The 14,030-nt window shown below is 34.3% G+C and overlaps 1 protein-coding gene across 1 annotated transcript; it reads right to left on the bottom strand.

Moving 5' to 3' along the window:
* Positions 1–383: 383 nt before the first annotated feature.
* On the bottom strand, positions 384–1,142 carry LOC113325163 (putative RING-H2 finger protein ATL21A). The gene has a single exon (XM_026573382.1). It carries the CDS (start codon positions 1,140–1,142, stop codon positions 384–386), a length of 759 nt encoding a protein of 252 aa, XP_026429167.1.
* Between the last annotated feature and the right edge of the window lie 12,888 nt (positions 1,143–14,030).

The raw sequence follows: 14,030 nt of genomic DNA, 5'->3' as shown, positions 1-14,030 counted from the left end.
CTCCCAAATAAAAACCATTTCCGTTGTTTATTGGTGTTCCTGAAGTTCCAGGAGATCCTGCAAAAACATGTCACCGATGAGCAGCCATTTCAAATGCTTTGAAGGCCAGTGGACTTCCTTGAGAGGCCACAAGCACAAAACTTTCACATGCCAAGAACACAATCCATAACTCTATTTTTTACTATAAGGAAGATTTCCACAAACTGTCCAGCTTTTCTTTAATAAATGCATCTCTTGCAGAAGACAGGGTTTATTGCGCTTACAAGTTCGAGAATTACGATAATTGTCTAAGTAGCAAGATAGAAAATTTGTCAAACCTTTCGGATTGTTGTTTCCTGTTTCGAAATTCGGCTGATTCTCTGGAACAAAAAGAATAAAATTGATTATAATTCGATCTCTGGTTGCTCATTTCTGTAGAATATGGTAGAACACAAATTACCATTTTTTGGTGGATCAGTCCATGTGAGATAAAGATCATCCGTAACAAGATTGTAAGAATAAATAGAAACATTTTGTTTTTTTGATAAAGAAGAATCATTAGAAACAATTCTTGAGGGAATAGGAACGGAAACAGAAGCCTTTAACAAACAACCATAGTCTATTAGAAATTGATTAACCCTGACTTGGGTAGGATCGGTAGAAGAATAAGGTGTAACGAAGGCATCCCAAAAGGCAGTAATGCAAGTAGCAGCGAAAGCATAAAATGCAAGTGTTTCAGAGGCTGTAGAATCAGATTTTATAGATAATGGACAATCATAGAATCTGTAGGTATGAGAAGCAAACCCTCTGAAAGGTGAAATATCAATTCCTCCGCTTTCCATATACCGCTGCGGAAGGCAACCATACGTACCACCATAGAGTCTTATCTCCTTTTTGGTATAATTAATATCTTTGACGTAAAGTTTACCAAGAGTAGACGGTAGCTTTAGCAATGTTTCCTTCGTATAATAATTGCACTCAAGATTGAAACCTGGGTAACCACATTGTTTATCCTTCTGAAGTTCTTTTATTCCAAAAGGAAAACTGATTTTCGGTTGATCCACATCGCACTGAATGCTTGAACAAGTTTCTTGACATGAAATCTTCGTTAGCGAAAAGAAGAAGAGGATGATATATGGGATAATGAAATGGAGAAGAGACATTGTGTTGTATCCTTAAACACGATAATGACTTCATAACTGCACCCTACATATAAATGTATACGTATAGGAAAAGGTCCATTTAAAGTTTAAAGATAGGCAGCCATGTTCATTTTCCGCAGAATGTTTCAAAACCAAAAACAATAAAAAGAAAAACACTCTTGTTAATTTCATCCTATGATATATAATGAAGGAATGTCAATTACCTGAAAGTGTTGCCTTTTCTTTTTGTAGCATAAAAGTGTTGCCTTTTCGTGTAGCCCAGATATATACGTGAAATATAAAATATGATTCTTTTTCTTTCCAATTTTTTGAGGAGAACTTTTTTTTTATTAAAGAAGAGAGAATAGTAAAACAAATCAAAAGAACAAGAAAAGAGCAAAAGAAACAAATTCAAAAAAATTGTAGGGATTAATTAATAGAGTATCTCCATCATATAAGCTTCTAAAAAGTGCATTAACAGTTTCCAGTTTGGTCAGGACCGTTTTACAGATATGTGATGTTCTAAAATGATATGGGTTTTTATATGGGTTACTCGAGAATAATTAACGGAAAATGGGTCATTTGTCCAGATATTTTTAAATCACGATTTAAATGGACTGGTTTCATCCTAGCTTAAATTTAAAAAATAGAAAGGATGAAACTAGATACATCCTGTTTAAATTAAAAATAAGAAAAAATATTTGAAAATAGGCATGATGAAATTGGTTACATCCTGCCTATTTTTACATTTTTGGTCATTTAAACAATATCAAAATATAACTATCCATTTCACCCAGGAATTGTTGATTTTGATCTTTTTAACCAATTTTGTGAATAATTAATTGGAACTATGTATATGGAAAAGGGCCATCCAAATTTATTCAGCTTTTTGGATTAAATTTTGGGTTATAAAGCTGTAATTTGAGGTAAAGAACCCCGAAAATCGGTTGTCAGTTATATGACTTATTGGAAAATATTTAGTAACAATCATAAAAGCTACAATTATTTGTAAAGTAAATAATTGTGGCAAAGAATGTTATTGCACTTATATCCGTCATGAAATAACTACAGGAGAAAACAATAACTGTAGGAGTTCAGGGTTCACTGAGGAGAAAACAAAAAAAATGAGAAAAATGAAATAACTATGAGTAGTGCTACGTTGATCCTAAAAAATTCCCGGAAAAGAGAACCCCGAAGGCCCCACCAGGGAGTTATAGGGAGGCCGGTTAAGTTTGTCTCTCCCGGAATTTTCTACCCAAATTTGCCACGATCAACGTAGCATTATTGAATAAACTATAGGAGAAAACTATAAGGAATTATAGTACCCAATAACATTGGTCTAGCAACCCGTGAGAAATGAGTTGACCTTGAACAATTACTACACTCAAAAAATTCCTATCTTTTTTCCTCGAATAAACATTGGTTTGTTTAGGTCCATGAAGACAATAATACGGCTGCCGGCGTTAGGTCCATATGACTTTTTTTTTATATTTTCAGCAAAACATTAAGAAGATAAACCTTTTCGACACAACCGTTTTTTTTTTTGAAGAATTTTTCGACACAACCTATCCGTATAATAAACCAAACTAATCATATACGTCATCGTGTAGACAACCAACAAATATGAAAGTAGTGATATGCATGACTGTTATTGAGGGATTACTAAAATTTATGAGGGGTTACCAATCCGGTGGATACAATGACGTAGAATAGTTTGTTTTATACTAGAATTTGATAATTCCACATATATAGGCGGAGGGGGACAATTCTCTTATGGTGCGTTTGTTTGCAGAATTTGATTTTGAGGATTTAATCCCATGGGATTACAAATTCTGGAATTCATGTAAATCCCTCGTGTGTTTGGCCACTTATTTAAAATTCCTAGGATTCATAAAATTATCTTTATTTGAAGTCCATATACTATTTGGTATTACCCTTAAAATCTTAAAATTGAATATATATGAGATTTAAAGTTAAAAAAGGTGGGTCCATGAATCCCTTGATAAGTTTCCCAGCAAATCATAAGGGAGAGGGGTCGGACTCCATATGGAGGATTTGCTGGAAAACTGATTCCCATGGGAAACATGATTCCAGGGATTTAGGCAACCAAACATTCTGAAGGAAACATAATTCCACCAAATCTCATGGACCCATAAATCCCACCTTTAAAATTCTACATCCAAACCCACCATTAAATTAAGAAAAGTACTTTGAATTCATAATTTTTAATACCTTTTCTTATTTTACCCTTTGTCCTATTCCTACTACAATTTTCCATGTACAATAAATAAGGATATTTAAAAGAAAATTCATATTGAAAATAGGACTCCGCTTATTTAGTGGTACAAATAAAAATCAAAATTCCACCTTTATAATAGATACGAAGGGAATATAAAATTTGATAACCCATATGGCAGCTTTAGTAATTAATAAGAAATGTCAACTCTTTAAACACCTAACTAAACTATCTTTAAGGAAACCTACCCCAGATGTGCCAGCAACTCACGGTTGGGGTTTTTATTCTAGTCCAAATGTTTATGACTTGGTCCTCGGTAAAGTACGATGATGTCAACAACAAATACCTTTTATTTTTAATTTATTTTTATTTTTAAAAATAAATTAAAAATGGAGATCGCAGATATAGAATTTGAAACTAATTGATTGATTTTATTAGATTATTAGAGTTGATTTTTTTAGAAAAAGAGATCGTGCCAATCTGATACGATGTGAATCATATAATATTTTAGAGTAAGTGTTAGAGCATTGGTCGGTCGAACTCGCATGCGTTGCTATCTCAAGCATGTTTGTCAATGTTAGTGATCAAAACTATAAGTCTTGATTTCTAGTCTATTATAGCTAAGTCTCGGACTAGGATAGTAAGTGTAGTTGAGCTCAAGGACTCCATGGCGATTCATCATACAACACGAAGATCTACTCAAGGAACCCGTGGAACTTCTCGACAAAAGAGTATGTGGAGACTTGAACTTATCTGTCACGCAGAAGTCTACCTATTCTATCTCCTACTCTTTGAGACAAAAAGTCGTATGCTATAAATATATATAGACTATGATTATACACATTTGGTATTTCGAGCCGAGTATACCTCTCCTATCTATATCTCGAAATATGTGTTGGTAAGCTTTTCACTTCGACCAAGTTTATCTGTACCTAGTGACGAAAGTCATGATATGTTTCAATCACTTTGAAAATTGCTTTGACAAGAAATGGTGTCACAACTATATAACGTCATCTAAGAATGTTTTAATGATTGGAGTGAGAGTTTAGATTACATAACCAATGGTGGACATAAACATGGTTGTGGAAACACATTTATGTATATATCCTATTCCTTGAACAAAAGTTTGTGAACTTTGTTGATCAAGAGAAACCGGAAGAATGGCTTGTTGCCAAGTCCGCGAACCCAGTCCGCGAACTGCGGAACTTCTCATCCCGAGAAATTCTGCTGGAGTTGACAAACTAGTTGCGTGTGTACTAGTCCGTGAACCCAGTCCGTGAACCAGCAAAAAGTCTTTGCCGGGATTTTCTGCCGGAGTTTGTAAACACTGCCTGGTTTCTTAAGTCCACGAACCTAGTGTGTGAACTTGAGAAGGTTATATATCTAAAGATGATTTCTGAACTTAATCTTAAAAAGACTAAGGAATGCTATTTGCAAACCGTGGCTATAAAAGTTCATGAATCGATTCAAGTGAATCAAATCATCTTCGCTTCAATTGTGTCTTGTGTAGTTACATAAGATTTCCTTGCAATTGAACAACTCTCTAACTAGTTCAATTGAGTCATTTGAACTAGTTATGGTGAAGAAGAACATGGTTGATATGAAATGCTCATATGGCTAACCTTTTGGTTGACTATTATTGAACCAACAATGTACACGTTTGGGTACGGCTAACAAACCTAGAAGCGTGCATTTCATTTGTGTATAACAAGCTAAGTTTTTGATCTAACGGTTGAGAAATATTAGATTGAATCTAAATCAGGTTTTCATCTAACGGTGGATATTGATTGTTTTGCTACCAAGGCAAAACCCTGATTTGAAAGACTATATAAGGGTACATCTAGCAACTCTGCAAAGCTAATCCCCACACCTTACGTGTGCTACTAGTTTGCGTGCTAGAATCGGTTCTCCTTTAACCTTTGATATTATTCTTCTAAAACCAGGTTAAACGACTTGAAGACTTCATTGGGATTGTGAAGCCAAACCGATACTACTTTTATTGTAGTTGTGTGATCTGATCTTGCATCTTCTAACGAAAGAGCACAATCATATTGATTGGATTGAGATTGTTTGATTTCTCCGATAGGCAAGATATAAAACGTAATCACAAACATCTTCGTCTCATTGTTTGTGATTCCGCAACATCTTGTTTCTCTATCATATGATTAAGATTGTTGAGAGGTGATTGATTAATATAGGATGTTCTTCGGGAATGTAAGACCGTATTATCAATTGGTTCCTGTTCACCTTGATTTCATATCATAAGACGGAACAAAAACCTAGATTCAGTGCTCAGAGAAAGCCTTCAGAAGGATAAACAAAAACAACGTTCATTTAATGAGATGAATGCTCATACTTGTACAAATTAATCACAAGGTTGATATCTCACCCACCAAAAATCCTAGTTGTGTGAGAATTGAATAGGTATACTCCTTGCAAAGTAACTCTGATTATCTGGATAATTTCTTATCGCTCTTAGATGGATAATCAGTGATATACTTTTACATGAGTATTTTGATCCTTTCCCTTATATTTTTTTGTTGTTTCACTTTCAACTTGGATTTCGAAAACTACAAGTTCCTTTTTATGGGTTTTTTAGTCATCCTCGTACGAGTACATGTACGGTTTTGGGTTCTGTCTCATATACCTTTCTTGAAAACCCCACTTCTCTCAAATCGTTTATATACCTTTCCTATTGAGTTGAAGTATCTCCCTCTAGGTTTCTCTTCAATGGCGCCTTCTTCTTTCTCGTGGGATTTGCTTCAAGACTTCGTTGACAACGGCATATATTTTGAGTTTGATAAAGAGAAGGGAACTCTTGTTGAAGTTGAAAAATCTTTTCCTCAACCTCCTGATTCCTACTCAGATATTGGGGAGAAGATTACAACTGGTGTGATTTTTGATGCTCAACAACTTGTTGGAACGATTAAGTGTCTTGATATGGTAAAAATTGAGTTGAAAAAGGTTAACTGTGACCTTACTCTCATGAAGACCCGTGTTAAAGAGCTTCCCAATAAGGACATTCCCTCAAAAGTTGCAGAGGAGGTTGTTGTTCATAAGCTCAATAATCACAAGACTCATGAAGGACAAGAACCGTCCAACTGGTGCTTGTTCATATCCAGTTTTTGGCATAAGAGTCTTTCGTTTGATTTAGTTTGCCTAGTATGTCTTCTTTTTGGTTAGTTGGAAGCATAACTAGTGCTTTGAATAGCGATGATTGTGACTACACATAGCTATTATTTTTTCATCTTCATGTGTTTTAGGTTTTTTGGTTTAAAATTATAAAACTTTTTGGAGGATGATGTTTTGCAGTATTTAATCTTTATGATTTGGTATGTTGCAACTTGGTATGGGATATGGGTGTTTACATCCGTGAACTATGTTGTCCCATATTTTGTCAAAAGTAAAGTTGTTCATGATCGGTATTCATGTATTGATTTAAGGATGAATAGACTTTTGACATATACAAAAGTTAAGCCTATATTGTCAATTTTTGATGGAAGATAGGTTAAAATCTTTTGTATCCAAGGATTATTGCTATTGTATGTGCTTGTGCAAATGAATGAATCCTTGTGTTTTCCACAGTATTGATCTTCACTGATCCATATTTTATGTAATACTATGAGGCTCCGTAATGTGTCTTATGTTGAGCACGATACAACTAAGTTGATTATTTGATTAGATTGGTTGGTTGTTCCGTAAGGTACTTTATGTTGAGCATTTAGAACTAAATTAATCATCTCTTGGCCATTTAGTTAATACTCCATAAGTTCTCTTGTGTTGAGTATATGAACGATTAAGCCAATCACTCTCTTGTATGGTTAACTTAGTCGTTGCTCCGCAAGTTTACTTGTGTTGAGCACAATCAATTAAATTGATCACTTTTTGTGTTTAATTTGATTATGTATTCCGATTAAATTAATCGTGAGTTTACTTGTGATTAATTTGATTGAGTTTTGGATATAAAAACCATTCATATGGTTTTGGTGTACAATAAAAATCCTTCTTTTCTTTTGAAATTAAGGTCGCTCGTTGTTGTTCTTTCGGGAATGACATCAAATATATGAGAGTTCTTTTGAGCTTGTGCTTAATGGTCATATCTTGAGGGGTGTGTGGCTGTGGAATTTTAGAGGGGTTATCTTGTATCTTTAAACTCCTTGATGAATGATGTTAGCTTCGACTATATGATTGCATATAAATAAGATGATAAGTGTTTTTTTCTCTTAGTCGTGAAATGTCTCTTACGGAAATTTCATTATGATCCCTTTCTTGTACCTTTGCCAATTTTATTGACAAAAAGGGGGAGAATTAATATTTAGTTCACACTACAAATACATATGGTTTTAGGATCATTGTGTAAGTGGGAGTGGTTTCCATGTGAGATAGAGTATTGACTAAGGGGGAGTGATACATATCACCATAGTATTATTTTTGAAGTTGTGATACAATCAGACTTTGACACTGTGTAATAATACTATGACACTGTATAACAATGATCGAGACCGATGCTTTCTCATTGTTATAGCTATGGATCTTCAACAACGATGGTGCTAAACTTACAAACTTTGGGATCATTGGAGTACTTGGAAGTGACGAAGATTTCGAGGAATGTTGAAGATTAGACATGTGGAATATGGAAAACTTCACATTTTTGAAGTTCCTCCACTATTTGAGCAATTCGCCCCTCTATGTAACTCATAAACACATTTTGTGTCTGACTTGATCTCAATTTCGTGCATTGTTAGTGCTGAATTTTTTACTTATTTGGTTTTTTATGTATTTGTAGGTGTTTTTGGAGAAATAAACTTTTACAAATAAATTAGCGCGAAAAATGGTATTTGCACTCCTAGGAGAAAACCACAAAAGGCAACCATTGGAATTGCTAAAAGAACCCCCATATTTGATAAGGGCACCCAAGAGTTATCGGATAGGGACACCACCTTATTCTTCTTCATAACAGAAATTTGGCGGGAAAAAGTCCTCTTCAGCTGCGTACTTTCTGGATTGGATTTGGGCCAGTTTTTATTGGGATTCCTCGTTGGGTTAGATTAATATGGATTAATTGCACCAGATCAACGTATGCGAGGGTTTCATAATTGAAAGAAAAAATAAAAATGAATTCATAAATATCTCGTGAAAAGAGAATGATGATATATCAGGATTTTCTTGGTGTATGTTGGGAAGTATGGTGCATATTCGGGAGGATATATTCTCCACAAGATGAATCTCGTCAGAGCAGGGAAGGTGGATTATTCTCGAAACTTTTATGTATGAAAGTTAAGCGGCTAGTAGGATTGAGAATATCTCTGCAGGTTTTTTCTGTATCAGTAAAAGAAGTTTTTAACAGCAACAGAGGCGTAAAAGAAATGAAAGAGACTAAATCATGTTGAAGAATAAACCAAGATACTATGAAGAAGACAGAATGGATAAACAAGTGTTGTTGATCAAATAGTATGGATCAACTATGGAGTTGACAGAATCTCGTTGGATAAACAGTTACAGTTGATACAATGTGAATGGATCAACAAGAGTTGTTGATCCATGGTACGATTTTTAGAAGTTTACTTGGGTTACAAGTAATACCTGTTTTAAGATTTTTTTTATGTGATAATTGTCTAGAAGTTTCTTGTTAGAGTTTTTTTTTATTAGGAAAGTCTTTTTTACTTGAGAGTCAAGTTTGTGAGTCATATAAATAGGCTGTTGAGCCATGAGACGAAACACATCAATCAAGAGAAGTTTGTTTGAGTTTTAGTTTGTGTGTGTTTTCATTAAGTCTTTGATATCAGATTTTCTACATCTGGTATCAGAGCACTGGTATCAGGTTTTAGGGCTGTGGGTATGAGAAGTTAAGTTGAAGAAGATGACAAGTTTAAGTTAAATCAAGGTGCCGGTGTTTGATGGTAAAAACTTTGAACACTGAGGTTGCATATGGAGAATATATTCATATTCCAAGATGTTTGGGATATTGTGAAGGATGGTTATGTAGAACCAGCAGAAGGAGTTGTACTTGAAGGAGTTGCGCAAACTCAATTAACTGAAAACAGAAAGAAGAATTCCAAAACTACATATATTCTTCATCAGGGTATTCATGAATCTCTCATGGACAGAGTTATCTATATCAAGCAAGTTAAAGCAGAATGTGATGGTTTGGTTAGATATTACACAGGGTCTGACAAGGTCAAGAAGGTTAGATTGCAAACCCTAAAGAGAAAGTATGAATTATTGCAGATGGAAAGTATTGAAACAATATCAGATTTTTTCTCAAAGAATTTGAATCTTGTCAATGAGATGAAGGCTAATGGTGATACTATAGAAGATTCAACAGTTGTTGAAAAGATATTAAGAAGTTTACCAGAGAAATTTGAATCAAAGGTGACTGCTATATAGGAATGCAACACAGTTGCAACTATGACTCTTAATGAGTTATTGGGTTCTTTACAAGCCTATGAACATAGATTGCTAGAGAAGACAGTTTCTGCAAAACAAGTTGAAGAAGCACTTCAAAGTCAAGTTAGCTGGAGAATCAACCAAGGAAAACCTAATGCTGGAAGGTTTCAAGGAAGATATAACAACGGGGGAATATTTAATAACGGACGTTATCAAGGAAGAAAACCAGTTGATAGATCAAAAATTCAGTGTTTCAACTGTGGAGATTTTGGGCATTTTTCTACAGAGTGTCCAACACCTAGAAAGACTTTTGAAAATAATTAAAAATCAAATTTCAAAGAAAATATTGTTGAAACTCAAGAAGAAGAGGAAGCAGAAGAGCAGAAGGCTGAAAACATGTTACTAGCATGTCATACAGCAGAAGAACAATCTCAACTGACGTGATATCTGAATACAGGTTGCAGCAATCATATGTGTGGAAGAAAAGATTTATTTGACAGACTAGATGAGTCTGTAAGATCCACATTGAAGTTTGGTAACAGTTCAACAATTCCAGTTATGGGAAAAGGAAGAATTGAAATTATTCTTAAGAATGGTTCAAAAGCATATATCATGGATGTGTTTTATGTACGAGGATTACATCAAAACTTGCTGAGTATGGGCCAATTATCTGAAAGAGGATACTCTATGAATATTTACAATGGTTTGGTTTCATCAGAGATAGAAGAAGAAGAAGATTGATTGCTAAATTACAGATGACCAAAAACAGGTTATTTCCTTTGAAATTCAACATCAAAAGGAAAGTTGTTATAGTACTAGTGTGCATAATGATACTTAGTTATGGCAAAAGAGGATGGGACATGTAAACTTTAACAGTTTACAAACTTTAGCAAAGAAGGAGATGTTGTCAAGATTATCTTTCATTTAAATTCTAGAATCAAGATATGAAAACTGTATCTTTGGCAAGCAGCATAGAGATCCATTTCCAGTTAACAAAGCAAGAAGAGCTGAACAACAGTTGGAGATCATTCATAGTGACTTGTGTGGTCCTATAGAAGTTATATCACATGGAGGTAATAAATATTTCATAACTTTCATTGATGACTTTAGTAGGAAAGCATGGGTATATTTACTTAAACAAAATAGTGATGTTTTTCATGCTTTTAGAAGTTTCAAAGCTTATGTTGAGAAACAAATTGGTAAAAACATCAAGATATTAAGAACTGATAGAGGAACAAAATTTAATGTTGTTGATAGTTTCATGGAAGAACATGGTATTCTACATCAGTTATCAACAAGATATACACCTCAACAGAATGGTGTAGCAGAGAGAAAGAACAAAACTATAATGGAGATGGCAAGATTTATAAGAAGACCAAAAGGTTTACCAAAGCATTTCTGGGGTTATGCAGTTGATACATCAACGTATCTACTTAACAGATGTCCTACAAATAGTTTGAATAATAAGACACCAGAAGAAGCATGAAGAGGAGTAAGACCAAGTGTAAGACATTTGAGAATTTTTGGGTGCATTGCATATGCACATGTGCCAAAAGAATTCAGAAAAAAGTTGGATGATAGGAGTGAAAAATGTATTCTTGTTGGCTACAGTTCAGTGAGTAAAGGATACAAGTTATATAACCCAAAAACTGGAAAGTTAGTCATAAGCAGAGATGTGATATTTGATGAAGATTCAAAATTGAATTGGAATAATGGATTAACATTGAGTGTTTATCCACATAACAATGGATCAACAACGACTGTTGATCCCTTTAATACTGGGTCAACAAGGAGTGTTGATCTATCTACTGATGTCAGAACAATTCCAATTGTAGTTGAAGAAGAAGTGCAGATTCAAGACAATATTGAAGAGCATCATGAGGAAGCAAGAACAGAAGCAGTACCACAACAAGAAACTACAAGACCAAGAAGGAAATATATCATACTTGCTAGGTTGAATGACTATGTTCTATCTAGAGATGATGAAGATAATGATGATGATGTGGTGAATTTTGCGCTATTTGGAGATTGTGATCCAGTAGCTTATGAAGAAGCTGCTAAAGAACAAGGTTGGATTCAATCCATGAATGAATAATTAAAGTCAATTGAGAAGAATAATACTTGGGAACTAACAACTCTTCCACCAGGTAAGAAGCATATTGATGTTAAGTGGGTTTATAAAACAAAATACAAGTCAAATGGTGAGACTAAAAGCAAGGTTAGTTGCTAAGGATTATAGACAGAGACAAGGAGTTGATTATTCAGAAGTATTTGCACCAGTTGCAAGACTTGATACAGTAAGGATGATCATTTCTTTATCTGCACAAAAACATTGGAAGATATTTCAGATGGATGTGAAGTCAGCATTCTTGAATGGAGTATTGGAATAAGAAGTTTATGTAGAGCAACCAGCTGGATACATTATGGAGGGGAAAGAGAATGAAGTATACAAGCTAAACAAAACTTTGTATGGTTTGAAACAAGCACCAAGAGCTTGGTATAAAAGAATATATTCTTATTTTCTCAAGAAAGGTTTTACAAGATGCCCACATGAGCACAATTTGTATTTGAAAGCTGATGGTCTTGGAAATCATATTATAGTGTGTTTATATGTGGATGATCTCATATTTACTGGAAATAGTTCTGAGATGATCAATGAATTCAGGGAGGATATGGTGAAGTAGTTTGAGATGACAAATCTTGGTTTGATGTCTTACCTTCTTGGTATTGACATACAAAAAACTGAAAAATGAATTTTTATTAATCAACAAAGGTATGCTGAAGGGATTTTGAAGCGTTTTAAGATGGATAATTGTAATCCAATTTTGACACCAGTAGAAGAGAGATTGAAGTTAACTAAAGATGCAACATGAGAGCTTGTAAATTCAACAGACTTTAAAGGTCTTGTTGGATGTTTAAGATATTTGACTGCTACAAGACCAAATATCATGTATGCAGTTGGATTAATTAGTATATTTATTGAAGAACCTAGTCAATCACATCTACAACCTGCAAAACGTATTCTGAGATATATTAGAGGAACAACTAGCTTGGGAATTCTATATAATATTTCAGAAGATCCAAAGTTGGTTGGTTTTACTGATAGTGGTTGGGATAGAGACACAGAAGGAAGAAAGAGTATATCAGGTTATGGGTTTCAGTTTGGAAATGGTTTTTTCTCTTGGTCATCTAAGAAGACACAAGTTGTTGCATTATCTACTACAGAAGCTAAATATATAGCTGCTAGCAATTGTGCTACACAGGCTGTATGGTTAAGAATGATGTTGAAGTCATTGTTTCAAGAACAAACAACACCAACAACAATAGTATGTGATAACAAGTCGACAATATCACTAACTAAGAATCCTGTGTTTCATGGGAGAAGTAATCATATTGATATTAAGTATCATTATATCAGAGAACTTGTCAGTAACAAGGAGATAGATGTGGAGTTTGTTGAAAGTGAAGAGTAAGTAGCTAATATTTTCACTAAGTCTTTGAAGTCTAACACTTTCATTTACTTGCGTGGAAAACTTGGAATGATTAGCAAAGAGTATATTGGTTTAAGGGAGGATGTCGAAGAATAAACCAAGATACTATGAAGAAGACAGAATGGATAAACAAGTGTTGTTGATCCAATAGTATGGATCACCTACGGGAGTTGACAGAATGTCGTTGGATAAACAATTACAATTGATACAATGTTAATGGATCAAAAACAGTTGTTGATCCATGGTACGGTTTTTAGAAGTTTACTTGGGTTACAAGCAATACCTGTTTTAAGAGTTTGTTTACGTGAGAATTGTTTAGAAGTTTTTTTATTAGAGTTTGTTTTTGATTAGGAAAGTCTTTTTTACTTGAGAGTCAAGTTTGTGAGTCATATAAATAGGCTGTTGAGCTATGAGACGAAGCACATCAATTAAAAGAAGTTTGTTTGAGTTTTAGTTTGTGTGTGTTTTTATTAAGTCTTTGATATCAGATTTTCTACAAATCCCGAAGAATTATTTCTGTGAAAAGTGGGTGAGAAATATTGGGGAAAGATATACGATTTTGGTGGAACTTTGGGTCTTCTGTGTATATATAGAAGACCCAAAAGGAGATATCCAGACTTGGGATACACTGTGGAGCTAAAAATCAAGCTGCAAGAAGAAGACGATGCTGAATAACTTACCAAAGGAAAGTCAAAAGACTTCTAGCTCATTGAAGGTGTGCGGGACAGTCGTCTTTCCTAGCGTCTTAAATTTCAAACTCCTGTAACAGTCTATTAGCAACTATCTTCAATTTGC

The sequence above is a fragment of the Papaver somniferum genome, chromosome 11, assembly GCF_003573695.1.
Source record: "Papaver somniferum cultivar HN1 chromosome 11, ASM357369v1, whole genome shotgun sequence".
In the NCBI taxonomy this organism is placed as follows: Eukaryota; Viridiplantae; Streptophyta; class Magnoliopsida; order Ranunculales; family Papaveraceae; genus Papaver; species Papaver somniferum.
The sequence above is the reverse complement of the archived record's forward strand: the minus strand, read 5'-3'. Positions and strand labels throughout refer to the sequence as shown.